General features: G+C 37.4%; 1 protein-coding gene across 3 annotated transcripts in view; it reads right to left on the reverse strand.

Annotated features, from left to right (window-relative positions):
* Positions 1 to 709: 709 nt before the first annotated feature.
* The window catches only part of GRM8 (glutamate metabotropic receptor 8), a gene marked incomplete at both ends in the record, with an annotated part of 776,918 nt that continues 755,338 nt past the window's right edge, over positions 710 to 22,289 (reverse strand). For all 3 annotated transcript variants that reach the window (XM_081244335.1, XM_081244336.1, XM_081244334.1), the window contains 2 exons: positions 710 to 759; positions 7,115 to 7,361. In XM_081244335.1, the coding sequence (XP_081100461.1) occupies positions 710 to 759; positions 7,115 to 7,361 (297 nt within the window). The remainder of the gene's footprint in view (positions 760 to 7,114; positions 7,362 to 22,289) is intronic.

Genomic DNA, 22,289 nt, shown 5'->3' on the forward strand with positions numbered 1-22,289 from the left:
TATTTCCATATAGAAATGAAAGACCGTGTTCTTCACATACACGCAAACGTACAAAAAGACATTCCTCGAGGAAATAGTAGTTTTTTGGCACAGCAGGGCTTTTACAGCAGCAGTTAAATAACAGCAGCAGTGCCAACTGGAAAGAGTTTTCCCTGGCTTTAAAACTGGAACGAAACAACTCTCAACATTTGCAAAACATTCCTTTATTATTAGAAATAAATTATTTGTATAAAAAATTGCATGCGTCAACCATTGCATTTATTTTTAGCACAACCCAGGGCTTCAATCTGGTCAGCCATTACAAGAAACAGACTCATTGTCTTATACAAGTTGAACAATGTGGGACAGGAACAGGAGTTCTCACAATCACAGAAAAATACTTACAAGAATAACATCAGACATGGTTTATTTCAACAGCATTTTTTTTTCACAAGCTAACATTAGTTTTCCTTTTGTGATTTTTTTTTAACTGCTCATGAGTAAGCAATACTTTAGCTTGACACTCATTGGTTGTATTATATAAAATGGGTTTCTTCACTCCCTGTTATTGATACTTTTGTCTTGTGGCTACTTTTTGTTCCTTATAAGGTTGACTATTGATTTGATTGATTGTAGTCTACAAAGATCTCCAGGAGTGAGTGTTGGTGGTGTCACATTCATTGTTTAAGATCGCATACCACATTTCTTCATATTGTATCATTTCCCTGTTTCAGATTGAATGATTGCTGTAGCTGATATATGTCGTCTTGGTAGAGGAAGCTGTTAAGACAAATTAAGACAAATTATAGTACAGAATAATAAATTATTTTGTTAAAATGATTTTAAAATTCAAATATTGCAATGACTTTTTATGATATGTGGTCTTTACAACCTGTTACTTATTATTTTAAACAGTGTAGTAGGATTTCAACAATTGTAGAAATAAAAATGCAGCAGAATTTTTAACCTGTAAAACCATAGTCTCATTTATAGTGTAGACATTTGGAAGAAAACTAAAAATGTGAATGCCCTGGTCTTTAATATATTTAGGTGAAATTCAATTTAAATGTGCATTTTGACTAACAGAGATTTACAATATAAAAAATGAAAGAACAGATGAAATTCTCTATCCTGTAAAATGAAAAAAGGTTTTTTTTTTTTACAACCCACATTAAAGACCTCAATTCTTTGAGTCTGATTTGATGACCAAGAAAGGGTTAGTCATTATAATTAGTCATGCTTTGAGAATGAATATATCTTCCATTTAAAAATAGTACTTTTAGACTCTAGAAGTGAACACAGTAAAATATCAATGTGTATTGCCAACACATACTTATGGTCTGGTTTCATCCAAAGGATACAGATGGAGATGTTTAAAAAATAAATAAAGACTCAAAGAAGGAAATGAATATTTAATTGTTCTGGTACCAACTTATCATGAACTAAACCCATTATTGTAAGATTATTAGAAAAGTATGAACAAGAAAATATTCTAAGTCAAATTTATATTCATACTTAAATTTCCAGAAATACAAATCTAAATCCAAATAATTACTTTGCATTTTTGAAAGATGTGATGGAATAAATCTCTGTTTTAAAATTCAGAAATGATATCTTATTTTTCAGTGGAACTCTGGAATGAAAAATCATAAGAAGAAAGAAGAAAAAGTGCAAAACATGTATGTATTTCACTATATAAATCCAATTCAGAGTGAAATAGATTTTTAGAGAATAATTTACTTTTGAACATTGAATAAGGAAATTGTAATGTTTCTTCTCTGAAATAATTGGCAGTTAGACTCATTCCATTGTAGTGTACATGAATACTGGTAATTGACCAGACAAGTTCTTAAAAGAGACCAGGATCAGACAAAGTCCACAGTCACTAAAATTAATACAGGTAGCCCAGGAAGTGCTAGCTGTAGAGGTTTTTGCTGTTTTTTATTTCATTGAATATTATGAGCTTCATGCCAAAAACAGGTGGGACATATCTGCTTATCTCTCTATGTTGCTCACATTAGGTTATTATTGAGGGACAGTGGAAAGGAAGTAGATCTTAGACTTTTTTTTTTTAATAGATCTTTATTGGAGTATAATTGCTTCACACTACTGTGTTAGTTTCTGCTGTACACCAATAGACTTGGTTTTAAATTGCATTCTCTTCTCTACAAAATGAGTGAAAAAAAAGTCACTGAACCAGGTTATGGGGCCTCAGCTTCATCACTGGTCCATAATCCACAACATTGGGTTTTTGTGAGGATGGAGGCACAGTAGATTTGTGGGGAATGGCTGTTGTCTTAGAGAGTCCATATGGAATGCTACTTTTCTATTTACACTTCTAAAAGGTAGGGTGTCTGTTACCTTTGGTTTGGTGTGAAGTGAAATACCGTGATTTTTATGGTCTTTATTTTTTAATTTTTTATTTCTAATTTATATAATGCTCTCATATGCCTCTAAATATATTCTAAGAAAATAAAATCTGTGCTTGAACTATGCTTTTGAAAGACTTTCATATGATCTTTGTAGACAAGATGGAGAAAAATTATGAGTTAGAAAAATGACCCTTTAAAAGATTGCTCAACTTCCTGCCCTATTCAGTATATTTAACAGTAACTAAAAATGTGAGAAATATCTATCAAGTTTGCAGATAGCTAGAAAGAAAAATTATGATTGTAACAGAGGAACAAGAGCCAAAAGACCTTAACAAAGATGATATTCAGATGTTAATCTTCAAGGATCATTCCAACTTTAAGACTCTAAAGCTCTTTAGAAATTCATATTTCATTGTTTGAACTCTTAGAAGTAACCTCCAGGGAAAAAGAAGTAGAATTCTACTGAGAACTAAGACTATAATTTACAAAAAGAAAGTAATCTTAATTTTTCTGATTAGAAAAAGGATGTAAGGCTTTGAAAACATAATTTAGTCAACATTGAAACGACGTGAATGGCAGATATCTTGCAAGAATCTTCCTTTTTATCTTCCAAGAAGAAAGAAAGATGGATGCTAAAATAATAGAATTTTTAATTTTAAGTCTTATCTTTTCTATTAATCACAGACCAATCTAGATTTTGTGGGTTAGGTTCCAGACCACTGCAATAAAGTGAATATCACAATAAAGCAAGTCACATGAAATTTTTTTGTTTCTCAGTGCATATAAAAGTTGTGTTTACACTATCCAGTAGTCTAAGTGTGTGATAGCATTATGCTTAAAAACAATGTACATACCTAAATTAGACAAAAATACTTTATTGCTAAAAAATGCTAAGCATCATCTGACAATGCAGGTTGCCAGAAATGCTCACTTTTGAAAAAAATGCAGTATCTGGGAAATTCAGTAGAGTGAAGCACAGTAGAATGAGGTATGTCTGCATATTTTCATGGCAGCAGTGATACTTTTACCTTTATCCCAGAAGTGTTACAGAACAAAAGGGATCAGAGATGTACATATAAGCTAATGTAATACTTCTGCTGATGAATATGCTTATGTGAAAATCAGGCTTGAATACAGCAACAATGAATTTCCTGTGCACACCACACTGTGTTCATAAGCTAGAGAAAGGAGATCTACCTCCAGAAGCAGCTGTTTTCATGAATTATGCATGAATAGAGCTTAAGGAATACCGTGTTACAGCATTCATTAATTGGGTACCGTTGATAAAATTCATGTATATCAACTTTGTTTCTAACTCTCTTTCCACACTTGTATGAAACAACACTTGACCTTTTTATGTGTGAAATGTAGTATTCTGCAAATTCAGTCATTAACATGGAGTCATTTGGTCTCCCTTCCAGCTTCACATTGCTTTTATTTATTCTGTGTACCATTAGAAGCTTTCCTTAAATATGTGATCAGAATTTCGGGCATTAACAAGTCATCTTTAAGATGAAATTTCTAAGAATGATGGACTTGTAGAACTCCATGGCTATGAAAGAAAAACACTGTATGCATATCATAAATACAGTTAATTGGTCAGAAAAAAAATCCTGAGTGTAGCACAGTAGCCGTAATTATCAAAATCCTCCACATATTAATAAAAGGGAGGGACTTCCCTGGCGGTCCAGTGGTTAAGACTTCACCTTCCAATGCAGGGAGCGTGGGTTTGATCTCTGGTTGGGGAGCTAAGATCCCACATGCCTCGGGGCCAAAAAACCAAAACATAAAACAGAAGCAATATTGTAACAAATTCGATAAAGACTTTTTAAAAAATGGTCCACATCAAAAAAAAAAATCTTTAGAAAAGGGGATGCTAAAAAAATAGTTTTTGAATTTTGTCTTTTTTGGTACTCACAGACCAATCTATATTTTCATGGGAGCAATGATACATTTACCTTTATATAGTGATTTATAGTTTACAAAACACTGGCCTGTACGTCATTGTCAAGTCATTGTACTAATGGTGATTTATCAAAAGTCTAGTAGCAGAAAGTATGAGGATGCGGCAACATGGATACTGTTCCAGTGGATTAACTAGTCCTGGTTTGATTGAGAATAGGCTCTACCGGTTTTGAAAGGGGGTATTTTAAATCTGAGGAGGCAAGGTACTAGTTACAGAGAGTTGAATGGCAAAAGCTTTCCAATATTCAATTATACTTCTAAAGACATAAGACACACTTTTAGAAGAAAAACATTGCATTTAAGCTCTTCAAGTTTTTGGTAGTTTTAGGGAGTTTGTGATTTGGGAAAACTTTTTACTTTTTCCATTCAAACCACTGGTGCATGTGGTAAAGGGAACCAAGCACACAAGGGGTACATTGTAGCTAGTCCTTAAGTGAACAAAGGCTAACAATGGTTACCAGGAGTGGGATTGCAGAAGGATGTGTGAGGATTTCCTATTCTGTCTCTCCTGAATGTGTAAACCATACTCACTTTATCCGAGCCTAATTTATTCAACCCAAACCACTCCTGTAAAAGATGAATACTACAGTAAAATCCCCAAAGTACAATTTAACCTTCTTTGAGGTCATAATTGACTTTATCTTGATTCACCTTCTTAACTTTCTTTTACCTTCCAAAGGTGAGCATTCAACTCCTCCAGAATATTACAGGCTTAGCCACCATACAGCCTTCACATTTGTAATCTTTCATTCTTCTTTTCAGAGAAAAGAGGGAAACATACATATGCTATGAAATTTCCATTTCAACATCAACAGAAAATAATAAAAGGAAAACAAAATGTATGAGACTTATTTCTATAGCATGGGATTAGTCTTTATCAATACAGCAAATTTTCCCTTCAGGGAGCTAACTTATTTTTTAAAGGGGTGGAAAAAGTTTACTGATTTTTTTCCTTACCACATTTCAGAGGTGAGTCCAGGATAACTGGTATTTATTTCAGTGTACATTTGGTTGTTTCCATTTGCAACCATATTATATAAGGTTTTCTGGATTGCTGCTAAAAACCAAGTACAACTATAGACTCTGGTGAGTCATACTGAGAAGTGCCAGTGTTCAAAGTGTATCACTGGCCAAAAGTAGTTTATTGGCATCCTACATTAGGTTTTAACTTCCTGCACTGATGATTTCAAGGCAGAAGAAACAAATAAAAATCTGCCCTGAAATCACAAGCATTCTACACTGATGCCTTTGAGAGTAGTTACAGTACAACCTTTGCTAGGAGCCCAGATAGCCCCACTATTAGTCAATTGCTTATCTATAATCAGAGATGATTATAACTATTTGATACTAAAACCCATCCTTATTGTGCCTTCTCTTGAACCTCCTCAAGATTTCATGTTTGCAGAAGAGTAAATATGTGGGGAATGTCTGTGAAATTCTTAAAAGGCTTCTTTCTCTGCAAGTAACTAAATTTGATATTTATGAGCTGAAGGTCATCTTCCTAGAGGACCTGGCTAGTCATTCCAAGAAGTCTGATAGTAATTGAAGCCAATAAGTTTAATTAATCAATACTTATCTTCTAAGGATAGTTCTGCATGTGGGGCATTAGAGTAGACAGTGTTCATCTAGAACTCTTGATGCAAGGGAAGGTTTGTGAATCTAGTGAAGACTGTAAGTTGTTATAATAATTAAATCAGATAAAGTCATCTCCATCTTCTCTGTATTTCATGTCAAAAGTACAGAGAAAAGGAGATATAGCCTCCTGGTAGAATCCAAGAGGAAGAGGGCATTTTTGCATAGGGTTTTATCCTTAATTATTAAATGCCTGTGTTATATTCCCAAAAGACAGGAAGCCACTCTAACACAAGGAGCTTAGCTTTTTTTTTTTCTTTTTGAACCATCTACAGAATCTCATAATGTATAGGTTATATATACACACACACACACACACACACACACACATATAAATTTTTTTTCACTGTATTCAGCTTTCTGGTATTTTGCAATACATATCTTCAATCTATTTGCTACTCTTCCATAGAGTCCAAGATGGACTTGAACAGCTCGGTTAAACTCTACTGGCTTAGTTTGGTACCAGTATGTTGTTATGTGCTTCTTCAGGGACGATTATAGAGAAGATAATAGGTGAGGAAAGGAAAAGTGGAGTGGTGGCTGTAGAAGGGGTCCTATTTTCAGGGTCATGGGGCTTTCAGATAAGAGCTCTAATGATCTTAATATATCCAAGGAGGGAAATCAAGGGAAACCAAAGAAGGGGATCACTTTGGGGAAACAAATATAGACTATGACTTAACCTAACATGTTTGCTAACTAGTTTTCTCATTTCCCTAAATATCTGAATAACGTATCATTTATTTGTGTAAGATCTTTGGTAGCATGCTTCATAAATACTAGTTAACTATTAATTCTGTGAAGAGCGACCAGTATTGAACTGACAAAGATTGGAGAGTAGTTCCTAAGAGCTAAAGGATAATTTTATAAATGGACCATAGTTCCAAGCTTCAAGCTCTGTAGTGCCTCAAAAGAGAGACTTGAGTGTCACACTTTGTAAAAGAGATTTCGTGTTTATGTTCACGCTCTGGAGAGGAGCCACTTGCCTTGAAATCGTTTGGTTCTAACCAAATGGTTCTAACTGCTGTGATGGTCTCATGGTGTGCGAGTACCACCAGGCCCCTGGAACCACGTAGCACAGTCCCCAAGACCAGTAGAAGAATGTTCAACGTACATCTATCAGGAAGTGCTCCCGCTCTTGACCATCGGAAAGTCTACGGATGACTTACTGTTGGTTTCAAGACTCTCACAGAGTTCGCTTTTCACCTCGCCATTTGGTCTGTCACTGCCTTTTTGGATCAGTTTGCTTTGCATGGTGGCAGCTGTCACCACAGCTTTGAAGCTCCTCTTGCGTTTTTGAACATTCTGCTCTGGATGAAAAATTATAATATAAACCTTGGGCATGTAGAGCATGCCCAGAGACACCGAAGCACTTAAACTCATGGAGACAGTAAGTGTTGTTGTCTGGATGTACATCTGAAGAAGGAAAAAAAAACATAGAATCAATGTTGGTAAGCCTGACCTAAGATAAAGCAAATAATATAACCGTTTTCTGAAATTATTCCAGCTTCTCTGCTAATGGTGCATTAGAAGGTACTTATTAAAACTGTCCTTAATTATAGTCAAACATTCCTTTATCCCCACCTGCAAATGTGGGTAAAGTTGTATTGTTTATGAAGCCCAATTTTTTTTTTTTTTTGCGGTATGCGGGGCTCTCGCTGTTGTGGCCTCTCCCGCTGCGGAGCACAGGCTCCGGACACGCAGGCTCAGCGGCCATGGCTCACGGGCCCAGCCACTCTGCAGCATGTGGGATCTTCCTGGACCGGGGCACGAACCCGTGTCCCCTGCGTCGGCAGGCGGACTCTCAACCACTGCGCCACCAGGAAAGCCCTATGAAACCCAATTTTTTAAAACAAACAAAAACAAACAAGCTGATGGAGCTTAGTTTCCTCCTTAGATTATAATTAAGCATATATAAGGAAGGGAGCAAAATCAGTCTAGCAAAAGACTAACATTTTATGTCACACAAACCTTATTCAGGGAGGTATCACAAGGTCAAATGTTATTCTTTCAACAATAAACCTAACCCAGAAGGTAAATTATATATAGTGGAAATAGAGTGGGAGTGAAATAGTCCAGATCATCACTATTGCACACCATTGCTTGAATAATGCGAGTGTTTGCATCTTCACATAATTACTTAATTCCAGCTTCCAAACCTGATAAATCACAAGCATGCCATAAGGGCTTGATATTTTTTAATAGCCCTCCTAAAGGATAATTCCAGAGGGTTTCTAGATGATTGTATCAGATCAAAATAAATGTGGGTGCTTTTAGAAAATACGTAAGACTTCCTCCTTCCAAGATTGAAATATGCCCTTTGGGGATGGGTCCTGACATCTGCATTTTGAAAAATTCTCCCCCTGTGCTCATTCCTTATCCTTATTTCACTGAAATTGACTGCTCTGGTACTTACAAAGAGAAGTCCCTCTGGAAGATTTTTCTTCCTGCAATCTAGAGGTTAATGAACTGAAAAAGTCAAACCTAAAATCACTGCTTTAGCTTTTTTCATTATGTTATGAAAACAAACATGACAGTATTTTAATCTTTTTTTCTTCCCCAATGTTATTGAGGTATAATCAAAAAATAGAAATTGTATATATTTAAGGTTTTATCAAAACTTGATGTTTTGATAAACATATATTATGAAATGATCATCTCAATCAAGTTAATTAACATATCCATTACATAGTAACCATTTTCTTTCTTTCATTCTTTTATTTTATTTTGTTTTATTTTTTTGTGGTGAGAATGCTTAAGGTCTCCTCTCTTCACAAATTTCAAGTAAACAATACATTATTGTTAACTGTAGTCACATATTCATCTTGCATAACTGGAAGTTTGTACCTTTTGACCAATATCTCCCCAGTTCCCCTTCCTCCTGCCCCTGGTAACCACTATTCTGCTCTCTGCTTCTATGAGTCTGACTATTTTAGATTCCACATATAAGTTAGATCATGCAGTATTTGTCTTTCTGTATCTGACTAATTTCACTTAGTATAATGTCCTCCAGGTTCATCCATGTTGTCACAAATGGCAGGATTTCCTTCTTTTTTTTTTAAAGAGTCAATAATATTCCATTGTATGAATATTTCACCTCTTTAAAAATAAAACCTTTGATCTGTTTACATTTTTCATGTCCAGAGCTCAAAATATAATTTCTCCCAAATAACTTGGAATACTGAGGTTACAAGGTAGCCATGTTTTTGTCTTTGTTTGCGGTACGCGGGCCTCTCACTGTTGTGGCCTCTCCCAGTGCGGAGCACAGGCTCCAGACGCGCAGGCTCAGCGGCCATGGCTCACGGGCCCAGCCGCTCCACGGCATGTGGGATCTTCCCGGACTGGGGCACGAACCCGTGTCCCCTGCATCGGCAGGTGGACTCTCAACCACTGTGCCACCAGGGAAGCCCGGTAGCCATGTTTTAAGATGATGAAGAAATCCCTTTATCAGCTCCATGATCTTCATTAATGTCTGTTCATTCTAATGATACCTCTGAAAATGTAAAGTTGTCAGATTGCATCCAGCAATCCCCAAACTAATTGTGTCCTTTTTAATAAAGACTCAAAATATATTTACCTTCAAGAGTAAATACCTGCATCAGCCTTATGGCTTCCTTTTCCTAGGGGAGACTGTTTCTCTTAACAGGTGACAAAGCCTTGAGGTGAGAAACTGAAACATGAAGAGAACCTCAGGCACTAGTAAAAAGACTGTCCTGGGCTTCCCTGGTGGCGCAGTGGTTGAGAGTCCGCCTGCCGATGCAGGGGACACGGGTTCGTGCCCCGGTCCGGGAGGATCCCACGTGCCGTGGAGCGGCTGGGCCCGTGAGCCATGGCCACTGGGCCTGCGCGTCCGGAGCCTGTGCTCCGCAACGGGAGAGGCCACAACAGTGAGAAGCCCGCGTATCGCAAAAAAAAAAAAAAAAAAAAAAAAAAGACTGTCCTTGTCTGAGAAATCATATCCTGTGGATTACTGAGTTTACTGTTCAATTTATCTACCACTAAGGCTGTCCTTTGCTTAGGACCCTATCGTGAGTATGGGAACACCTTTCAACAAGGTGATATTTAGGATCGATTTGTTTCAAAGTTCACCTCCTCCAGGAAGTCCTCCATGATAAATCTTGATTATAATGTCATTATTTTACTTCTAAGCACTAGTGCATTAAAAATTAAATACAATGGAGCACTTGCTAATGTGTAACTATGTGATTATAATAATTTATATGAACTTTGTAATAATTCATAAAAAATGCACAACCAGGGTATAAACTTCCCTAGCATCTATAATCTACATTTCTTCTTATAGACCTCTAAGAAATCACACAATAATTACTCAGATACCACTCATTATTTTTAAGTATATGAAGATCTTCAAGAAACCCTTAATTACACAAATCATACAGAATATGCTTTCCATAATTTTCCACTCTGTCAAATGGACATCAGGGTTGATGACATTTTAAGTAAGAAACACAAAGAGATGAGGTATGAATCCAGATTCTAGGTTGGGCTCATGCATACCATCCTCAGTAGAGATGTGATTCAAATACATCCCTAGGCAAAGTGATAAATTACTACATGTCATGACCTCTCAGGCTACCTGCCAACAAGTGAAAACTCATGTTAAGTTTGAGAGAACTAATCTACTACAATTAAGAAGGTCCTGATAAAATGTGAATATGTGCCTTTAAACCACACGAACCTCCCTAAGCTTTGCCACCTAGTTTTAAGCAACTTATTATTATGAATACTCAGAAGCTTCTTATGCGATAGTTAATCCTCTTTGAATTCCTACTTATTCTCCAGCTAGCAATGCTGCAGAAAGGCTATGCAGAAAATGGGCTGCAGAGAAAGGATGTAAGGATAAGGAAAGGATAGAGCCAAATGCAAACCACACATAAATATTCCAAAGCCACTCAAATAGGTAACCATCAGTTTTGTCCCAGTCAGACCCAGCCAAGTCACTTTAACTTAAAAAACAAACAAAAATCAAACAAGGGCTTCCCTGGTGGCGCAGTGGTTGAGAGTCCGCCTGCCGATGCAGGGGACATGGGTTCGTGCCCCAGTCCGGGAAGATCCCACATGCCGTGGAGCCTGCGCGTCCGGAGCCTGTGCTCCGCAATGGGAGAGGCCACAGCAGTGAGAGGCCCGCGTACCGCAAAAAAAAACCCAAAAAACAAAAAACAAAAACCCTCCAGAGGTATAGCCATGAAATGATGGGAACATCCACGTTGATTAGTTGGATTCTTTTTATATGTCTTAACCTGTTGATCTTGCTAAAACATATAATACTAGTCCAAATAATTCATAAATACCTTTCTAGTTTGAAAATCTTATAAATTTTATCCACTACCATAAATGTAAGTGATAATTTTCTCCCCTTATTCAGAAAAACTTCTGTAATATATAGTAAACTTGATTTTGTTAAATATTAAGCATGAAGAAGATTCTGGAATGCTAATTTCCACATTAAATATATTACTGTAGTGTATCCTTTTAGCAAACCAACTCAAAAGAAGATGTAATAAACATAGACATTAGGATTAAACAGTACTATGCTTAGTGTTCCAAGTCCTCCATTGGACACTATGATTGCAAATTACAGCATAATGCTGATCTTACTTACGTGTTCTCTTACAAAACCTTCTGAAAAATTTTAATGTGGGTTTAATATATAAAAAGCATCTGTACAAAAATCATACCCTAAAATCTAAAACCTTACAGTGGCCAAGCCTTTGTTACAGGACTTCAGACTGTGAGTAGACTGTTTTTGAACTTCCTCTTTGAATATTTAATGAAATAAAAATGTCATATATATTATAACCTCAGTGAAAGCAGTAAGAGCAAAATAAGCAAAGAAATGAAATGCCACCTACTGTCCTTCTAGAGAAGTTAATTTCTTAGCATCATGGATTACAGGATTTTCAGTATCTCCCAAATTTAAGAAGAAATGGAAAGATTATATTAAAAGATTGAAAATGAGCACTTGTTTCCAAAAAACTCATGGATTTTTTAATATCTGTTGAATATTCTAATTGCTTGAACCATGTAAGGAAGAAACATGTTCAAGCAGGCCTGAGCTTGAATTCCAGCACCGCCACTTAAAATTCTTTTTAAAGATAAAGAAGTTTACAGAGAAACTCTGGAGTTGCCTGTGGATGGTAAGAGCCCCTAGTCGACCCACCGAGTGACAATCTGAACTCTAATAAAACTTCCCTGGCAATTGAACAGTTGTGAGATCTTATTTTCCTCTCTGACCTTTAATTTATTACCTATGAAATGGGGGAAAATAATACTTTTCTCATAGAAGGGTTATAGGTGGAATGACATAATCTTTATAAAATGTCTCAAAGGTGCAAAACAGTAGTAGCTCAGCAAAGATTATTTTCCCTACAACTTGGAATCTAAAAGGCTGCCAACAAAGCAGGCTTCCAGGTATATAGAATAAGAGAGGGGCCTATGAGCCAGTTATCCAAAGTTGACAGTTTAGTGCAGGGCTGACAGCCCTGCTCTCACTATATGATGTCAAGGAAAATGCTTTTGTAATCTTACTTCAAAGTAGGCAGGATAAGATTTTGCCAAAAAGTCAACTCCTATTTGCTGATAGGGAATAGAATAGTGCACTGGTTCTCTGTATCAAAGTCACAGTTCACCAGAATGCTGTAACTATATTACAAGGAAACTATATTAACTCCCTATAACCAACATAAATCCACTGAGAGATGCTGACAGTGGTACTGGATATATTAATGTAACCTTCTTTTTTCCATCCTTCTTTTATGCCCCACCCTCTGCCCCTTGTCACTCCAAAATATTAGTACCTAGAGGAAGAGGAGTGTCGATAGCCTGTCACTTCCTCTGCCTCCACAGCCCCTGGACATTTTGAAGCTGAAGCAGTCACATGCAGTGAAGCAGACTTAAATGATCTCTGGCTAAGCCAGGGAGGAGATGGCACAATGGAGCATATTAACATGACATCTTTTCTGGGACCTATTAACAGCTTCCTCTTCCTTCTCTGCAGGAGTCATTTGTGCACATCCAGAGTCTACTGAATGTAGGTCCTGGCCTGGAATCACTAAAGACTCTAGGAAGAGTAAGAAGGGAGGAGATTGTATTACTCCAGGAGAAAGGTCAGTCTTTTACTTTCAACCAGCTGCCTGCACACAGAACTCCACAGATATCCAAGCTGGTGAGTTTTCAACCCCTATGTAACCAATGTAACCTGTTAAGAAACCTAACACCCCAAACGGATTTGTGCCATGTGATAAGAAACAGATTATTTATTCCTGAATATTTCTGCCTTGCCCTGGATGGTTTCATCTCACTTTTGGCTGCAGTCAGCCAGGTCCTGTTTGGCTGCTTCACACAGTCTGACCAGTGAGAAAGCTACGTTTACACTTAAAGCCTGCTTTTGCCTTTCTCTACTTCTGTTATCTATTCCCTCATCTGTGTGTCTGCCAAAGCGTCACCTGCCTCCACAAATGGATTTTCTGCTTTTCAGAAGGGCTTCAGCCAATGGATTTCAAAATCTCATTAATTACTAGAAGTGATTAAAACAATTTTTTTTTAAAGATGGAGAAGTTTTCAAAGAAACTCTGGAGTTGCCCTGTGGGTGGTAAAAGCCTCAAATCAACCTATCATGAAACAATCCAAGCTAATAAAACTCCCCTTGCAATGGTACACCAGAGGCGTTAACACACAGCACCCTGACCAGCTCTTTGGATTGAGCCTGGATACTAATGAACCATCCCAAGTCCACATCAAACATTTTATTATTGTTTCTGTTTTGTCGAGTTCAAATACCTTGCTGGCTTCTCCTTCTCTGTCAGTTCTGAGGGATCCTCCTCATTCTCTCTAACGTCTTTACCTTGAAGTATCCCAGACCTCAGTCCTTGGATATCTATCTGCCTATCTATCTATCTATCTATCTGGCCACATTACTCTCTTGATGATAACATTCAGAATTATGGCCTTAAAGCAGGGCCAGCTTTCTGGGTGCACTGCCTGTACACAGGCTCCTTCACTCAGAAAGGCCTCACTCTTGGTTTAATGTTCTTCTGTCAGGGTTTTGAAATTCTCAATAATTTCTGAATAAGGAAGCCTACATTTTCATTTTTCATTGGGCCTCACAAGTTATGTTAGGTAGCCCTGCCTTAAAAACTATATGCTGACTAATTCCAGGCTTCCCTCAGGATACTCAGTTGCCTCTGGGTAGCTCCCCTTAGATGTCTGACATATACGATCCAAAACTTACAAGCATCTGAATCCCATCTTCATTCCTAAACTTCTTCTTCCGGTGGTCTTCCTTGTCTTTATTCCATCTTTCCCATTGTTGGGATGAAAACAAATAGAAATTGTCCTTGACTCTTCTCTTACACTCTATCTGTGACTGAATCCCGTTGACTCTACTTCAAAATTTGTTCATATATGTCATTTTCCACTTCCCCCACTGGTACTGCATCGGTCCTGGCCAACATCATCTCTTATTTGGATTTTCACTATAGATGTCCTGTTGACATCTATATGTTTCTCCTCTTCTGCTCTTACTCTCTTCTATCTGATCATCTGATTGATTTTTAACACAGGTAGCTAGAATTTAATCCCATTATTCATAAATTGGGTTCGGTCACCCCTACCCTCAAAACTCTACAATGACTTCACATTGATGGTGTCCCTATAATGGCCTACAAGGTCCTCTGAACTGATCTGGCTTTACTCTTTCCCTCATTCATTCTCTTCTCATCACACTGGCCTCCTGGCTAATCTTAGAAGATACCAAGCAGGCTTCTGCTTTGGGGCTTTTATATTTGATGAACTGACCCTTCACTTCGTTCAGGAAGTGTTCCTTTCTGAATGGTTCTTTCTCAGTGAGACCCTTTCCTAAACATGTAGTTAAAAATTGTACCCCCATCCCTCCACCTGCATTTATTTCCCCAGCTTTATTTCACTCCTCAACATCTATTTTCTAGCATAAAAGTCGATATATTTTACTAATTTATATATTGTCTCTTTCCCTTAACTAGAATAAAAATTCCATGAGTCCAGGGATTTTTACCTGTTTTGTTCACTGCTATAAACTCAACACCTAGAACATTGCCTGAATACATGAATTTTCTGGTCTTTGAGGCAGTGTGGATCCTTACTCTTAAATTTGACATTTAAAGGAAATAACCCATGTAGTTTCAAGAGGAAAACAATAAATCAGATTCTAAAGCTAGACAGTATATGAAAATTTGAGGGCCCCATACCCCTTCAAATCAATACCCAGGCTGGGACAGAAACTCTTGGATAGATAAACATGACGATCATTTTCTTTGGCCTTGCCGCATGGCATGTGGGATCTTGGTTCCCGGCCCAGGGATCAAACCCACGCCCCCTGCACTGGAAGTGAGGAGTCTTAACCACTGGACCAACAGGGAATTCCCCACATGATGACCTTTTAAACTATAAATATGACAATTAAAAGTCAATGGCCAGGGCTTCCCTGGTGGCGCAGTGGTTGAGAGTCCACCTGCCCATGCAGGGTACACGGGTTCGTGCCCTGGTCCGGGGAGATCCCACATGCCGCGGAGCGGCTTGGCCCCTGAGCCATGGCCGCTGAGCCTGTGCATCCAGAGCCTGTGCTCTGCAACGGGAGAGGCCACAACGGTGAGAGGCCTGCGTACCGCAAAAAAAAAAAAAAAAAAAAAAAAAGTCAATGGCCTCCACTTGGGAGCATGAGAGCTCTGGGCTCTGCCCTGCATCCCTCCCCCACTTAAGAAATGTACAACTGAGGATAAGGCACTCACACTATTTATAAACGTCCATAGACTTAACTAAATGAATTTAAGGAGGCAATGTATGTAAAATCTTGGCACAGCACCTGGCATACAGTATCCATAAACAGTAGCTATTGCTGTTACTAATTAGCCTTGATTTTACTCTCTGAATCCTCCTCCATTCCTCACACAGTAAAGACATAACGGTACTGCTCTCTCAAAGTCAGCCACACCTTTTTTAGCCTTTTTGATAAGGAACATGCACACATAGAACTATAGGCACAAAATATTTGTTCATAAGGAAATATATTTTATGCTTGTAGGAAACACATTCAAAGTGTCATAGTCTAGTATCATTCTGGAAAAAAAAATCACAATCCTGAGTGTCTCTCCTGTCAGGTAGAAATTGTAGGGTTGCTGACCCACTGGCAGGTCAGAGACATTACACTGTATTTTCATTAGTGGAGATGGAAATGGGTTTGCTCTGATCCATTTGCTGTCTCCCTTTTGGCCCCTTTTAGCCAGGACACATGTTAGCAAAATGAAGAGTCAAACCAAAGGGCTATGGATGTAGAACTGGGCTGGTTCACATGTGAGGTCTGAATCCTTAACCTTGGACTTATTGAGAATGGTGCAAACCAGCTTCAGAGAATAATAATGCATACACCAATAAGTGAACTATCAGCTTTGCTAAGGGTAGGAAAGGACAAGTGTAAGGAAGCTCAAGATCCTCTAAATATGGCAGGACAGATATTAGATTTATAATGAGTATTTATAATTAAATATATATTATATTTAATATTTGGACCAGTAAATAAATTTTCTATTAAAGCCCCATAGACATTTCTTAAAGTAGATGTTTTAAAGTAGAGTATTATTAAATAAAATGTAGTCTTTAGTTTTCAATTATCCTCCATAAGTATTATTTATAGAAACATAATAAAAAAACAGTGTCTCAAACAATAGTGCCATATTTTCAACTGTGACATGTGCAAATGAATATGAAACATCTGCTTGTTGACTGCTTATCAGTTCCTCCTTTACATGTTGTTTTTCCTCCATGTTTCCCTCCATGGATTCCTGCTTCCATGCCACCTTTTAGCCCTTTATCATTTTTCAACAGTATGGTCAAAACTAAGAATAAGAGTAATGGAGATACCTTTAATTATTATAATTTTAAAAGTATTTATTTGAACAGATACAAAATATAATAAAGAGAATAGTTACATGAAGAGACCAAATAAAAGTTAAAATTTTTTTAGAAATAAGAAAAGGAGAAGAAAACAATTACTACAAGAACAAAATTTATCTAAGAACTGTGTAATTACACACACACACACACACACACACACACACACAGACGGTCCCCAACTTAGGATGGTTTGATTTGGAATTTTTTGACTTCGTGATCGTGAAAAAGTGATACTCAATAAGTAGAAGCCATCCTTCAAATTTTGAAATTTGGTCTTGCCCAGGGTTAGTGTTATGTGGTATGGACACTCTCTTGTGATGCTGGGCAATGACATTGCCACAGCTCCAGGTCATCCACACAATCAGGAAGGTAAACAACCAATACACTTACAGCCATTCTGTACCCACACAACCATTCTCTGTTTCACTTTCAGTACTGTATTCAATAAATTACATAAGATATTTAATACTTTATTATAAAATAGGCTTTGTGTTAGAAGATTTTGCCCCCTGTGGGCTAAAGTAAGTGTTACGATGTTTGGTAGGTTAGGTGTATTAAATGCATTTTGACTTACAATATTTTCAACTTATGGGTTTATGGGGCTGTAACTCCATAGTTAGTTGAGGAAGAGCTGTATATCTATCTATCTATCTATCTATCATCTATCTATAGTTATCCTATAGTTATCACTGTCTGAAGACAGAAGGTTTGCTGGAATTTAAATTTCAGGAGACAGTTATTATGTAGGTTGTATTATTAAAGGAAATTGGTAACATGGAAATAGTTTCAACCATAGTTTTCTAAAAGGTACTAAATCATTGTTCAACTGGATACTTCCTATACAACACTTTCTAAAGCCAAAAGAATTAAAGCAGTACCTCAGTGCAGGTACTTTTGTGGAGGCATAAGATGTTGTAGAAATACTAATTTTTTCTTGGTGATATTACTTAATTCAGGAAGAACCAAGAGTAATGGTATTATGGGCTGAATTGTGGTCCCTCCCTCCACCCCAATTCACACGTCCAATTTCTAGCCCTTAGTACCTCAGAATGTGACTGTATTTGGACATAGGGTCTTTAAGTAGATAATTAAGTTGAAATGAGGTCTTTAGAGTGGGCTCTAATCCAATCTAACTGTTGACCTTATAGGAAGAGGTTAGGACACACAAAAGTCACACCAGAGATGTGTGTACACAAAAAAAGACCCTGTGAGGACAACACAGAGGGAATGTGGACATCTAAAAGCCAATGACAGAGGCCTCAAAAGAAACCAGCACTGTCAATACCTTGATCTCAGATTTCTAGTGTCCAGAACTATGAAAAAATAGATTTGTTATTGAGGATCAGGTATCATCATTACTGCCAAACATTTTATGGACATTAACCCTTCACAGTAATCCTGTAAGTTAGGAATGGGTCCATTCTGGAGAAGTTAAACAATATTTTCAGAGTCACACAACTCATGAAGTTAAAGTGGAGGTTTAAACTGAAGTTTGTCTGACTTAAAAGCTCATATCTTTAGCACACACCATATGGCTCCCATAGATATACAGAGATGTGAAAGAGCAGGGTTAATATGACTTGAATCCTTACCAAGTCAGAAAATCATCCTTTTCTAATAGAGTTGGGCCAAATTTCTTAAAAATAACAGTCTCAATTAAAACACCTGAATTAATGTTTAATTGAGAACTCAGAGGATTTTTTTAGATTGATGTTATCTATCAGCTACTTTCCTCATTAAAAAAAAAAAATCCAGAAAACAAGAAAAGAAATCTCATTGTGGATCCTGGAGAAGCTCTTTCTTAGAACTATATATTGTTGAACTTAACAGAATCATCTAGCTGGAAATACAGACTTAAAGAGATGGATAAGTTCATCTTTTTAAATGAAGATAGTAAGCACCAGGTTTGCACTGGCCAGAGGAGAGGAGTACCCAATAGAACCACTGACCACCAGAAGGGACACAAGGATACCCTACATTCAGAAGACACATTGCTGGAACATTGTTCCTGCACAGGCACTGCTCCATTTCCACAGCCATCAGAGACAGGCTATTGACAACACAGTAGGCAAGCAAACTGGGATTCACAAATACAGATGAAAACACACCAAGAATTAGCAAATACTCAGAGAAAACCGATACTGTAAAAGAGAAGCATCAAAAAGAAGGATAAAAATCCAAAAAGATAGGTCCACTAGAGTTAGTATAAGAAGACTTTAGAGATAAAAATATTTATATTTGCAAAATTTTGAAAGTAAAAGTATCAAATAAATAACATAAAAATAATTTTTTATCATTAAAATTAAAATCTCAATAGATGAAGGATTTCTCATTCTGGCTATGAAGGAGTAGCTGTCATCAAACCAATTCGCCCACTAAGAATAGCTATAAAAGAATCAAAATTTTAAAAATGATTGTTTGGAGGAATCAGAGAACACTCAAAGCAGCCAGGACTCAGGAGGGCCAAGATCTTAGGACACACACACACACACACACACACACACACACACTCACACTCTGATGTGAGTCAGGCATTTTTCACTGCTTTTATCCACTGGGAGTGTGCTGATTCATTGCACGGGTGTTAGAGGGCAGATATCTTTTTTTTTTTTTTTGCATCTTTATTGGAGTATAATTGCTTTACAATGGGTGTTAGTTTCTGCTTTATAACAAAGTGAATCAGTTATACATACGTTGCCATATCTCTTCCCTCTTGCATCTCCCTCCCTCCCACCCTTCCTATCCCACCCCTCTAGGCGGTCACAAAGCACCGAGCTGATCTCCCTGTGCTATGCGGCTGCTTCCCACTAGCTATCTATTTTACATTTGGTAGTGTATATATGTCCATGCCACTCTCTTGCTTTGTCACAGCTAACCCTTCCCCCTACCCATATCCTAAAGTCCATTCTCTAGTAGGTCTGTGTCTTTATTCCTGTCTTACCCCTAAGTTCTTCATGACATTTTTTTTTCTTAGATTCCATATATATGTGTTAGCATATGGTATTTCTCTTTCTCTTTCTGACTTAGTTCACTCTGTATGACAGACTCTAGGTCCATCCACCTCATTACAAATAGCTCAATTTCGTTTCTTTTTATGGCTGAGTAATATTCCATTGTATATATGGGCCACATCTTCTTTATCCATTCATCCGATGATGGACACTTAGGTTGTTTCCATCCCCTGGCTATTGTAAATAGAGCTGCAATGAACATTTTGGTACATGACTCTTTCAATTATGGTTTGGTCAGGGTATATGCCCAGTAGTGGGATTGCTAGGTCATATGGTAGTTCTATTTGTAGTTTTTTAAGGAACCTCCATACTGTTCTCCATACTGGCTGTACCAATTCACATTCCCACCAGCAGCGCAAGAGTGTTCCCTTTTCTCCACACCCTCTTCAGCATTTATTATTTCTAGATTTTTTGATGATGGCCATTCTGACTGGTGTGAGATGATCTCTCATTGTAGTTTTGATTTGCGTTTCTCTAATGATTAATGATGTTGAGTATTCTTTCATGTGTTTGTTGGCAGTCTGTATATCTTCTTTGGAGAAATGTCTATTTAGGTCTTCTGCCCATTTTTCGATTGGGTTGTTTGTTTTTGTGTTATTGAGCTGCATGAGCTGCTTATAAATTTTGGAGATTGAGCCTTTGTCAGTTGCTTCATTTGCAAATATTTTCTCCCATTCTGAAGGTTGAATTTTTGTCTTGTTTATGGTTTCCTTTGCTGTGCAAAAGCTTTGAAGTTTCATTAGGTCCCATGTGTTTATTTTTGTTTTTACTTCCATTTCTCTAGCAGGTGGGTCAAAAAGGATCTTGCTGTGATTTATTTCATAGAGTATTCTGCCTATTTTTCCTCTAAGAGTTTCATAGTTTCTGGCCTTAAATTTAGGTCTTTAATCCATTTTGAGCTTATTTTTGTGTATGGTGTTAGGCGGTAATCTACTCTTATACTTTTACATGTACCTGTCCAGTTTTCCCAGAACCACTTATTGACGAGGCTATCCTTTCTCCAGTGTACATTCCTGCCTCCTTTATCAAGGATAAGGTGACCATATGTACGTGGGTTTATCTCTGGGCTTTCTGTCCTGTTCCATTGATCTATCTTTCTGTTTCTGTGCCAGTACCATACTGTCTTGATTACTGTAGCTTTGTAGTATAGTCTGAAGTCAGTGAGCCTGAATCTTCCAGTTCTGTTTTTCGTTCTCAAGATTGCTTTGGCTATTTGGGGTCTTTTGTGTTTCCATACAAATTGTGAACTTTTTTGTTCTAGTTCTGTGAAAAATGCCAGTGGTAGTTTGATAGGGATTGCATTGGATCTGTAGATTGCTTTGGGTAGCAGAGTCTTTTTCACAATGTTGATTCTTCCAGTCCAAGAACATGGTATATTTCTACATCTATTTGTATCATCTTTAATTTCTTTCATCAGTGTCTTATAATTTTCTGCATACAGGTCTTTTGTCTCCTTAGGTAGGTTTATTCCTAGATATTTTATTCTTTTTGTTGCAGTGGTAAGTGGGAGTGTTTTCTTGATTTCACTTTCAGATTTTTCATCACTACTGTATAGGAATGCCAGAGATTTCTGTGCATTAATTTTGTATCCTGCTACTTTACCAAATTCATTGATTAGCTCTAGTAGTTTTCTGGTAGCATCGTTAGGATTCTCTATGTATAGTATCATGTCATCTGCAAACAGTGACAGCTTTACTTCTTCTTTTCCGATTTGGATTCCTTTTATTTCCTTTTCTTCTCTGATTGCTGTGGCTAAAACTTCCAAACCTATATTGAATAAGAGTGGTGAGAGTGGGCAACCTTGTCTTGTTCCTGATCTTAGTGGAAATGGTTTCAGTTTTTCACCATTGAGGATGATGTTGGCTGTGGGTTTGTCATATATGGCCTTTATTATGTTGAGGAAACTTCCCTCTGTGCCCACTTTCTGCAGGGTTTTTATCATAAATGGGTGTTGAATTTTTTCAAAAGCTTTCTCTGCATCTATTGAGAGGATCATGTGGTTTTTCTCCTTCAATTTGTTAATATGGTGTATCACGTGATTGATTTGCGTATATTGAAGAATCCTTGCATTCCTGGAATAAACCCCACTTGATCATGGTGTATGATCCTTTTAATGTGCTGTTGGATTCTGTTTGCTAGTATTTTGTTGAGGATTTTTGCATCTATGTTCATCAGTGATATTGGCCTGCAGTTTTCTTTCTTTGTGACATCCTTGTCTGGTTTTGGTATCAAGATGATGGTGGCCTTGTAGAATTTGTTTGGGAGTGTTCCTCCCTCTGCTATATTTTGGAAGAGTTTGAGAAGGATAGGTGTTAGCTCTTCTGTAAATGTTTGATAGAATTCACCTGTGAAGCCAGCTGGTCCTGGGCTTTTGTTTGTTGGACGA

This window comes from Mesoplodon bidens (genome assembly GCF_964165515.1).
Source record: "Mesoplodon bidens genome assembly, chromosome: 9".
NCBI lineage: Eukaryota > Metazoa > Chordata > Mammalia > Artiodactyla > Ziphiidae > Mesoplodon > Mesoplodon bidens.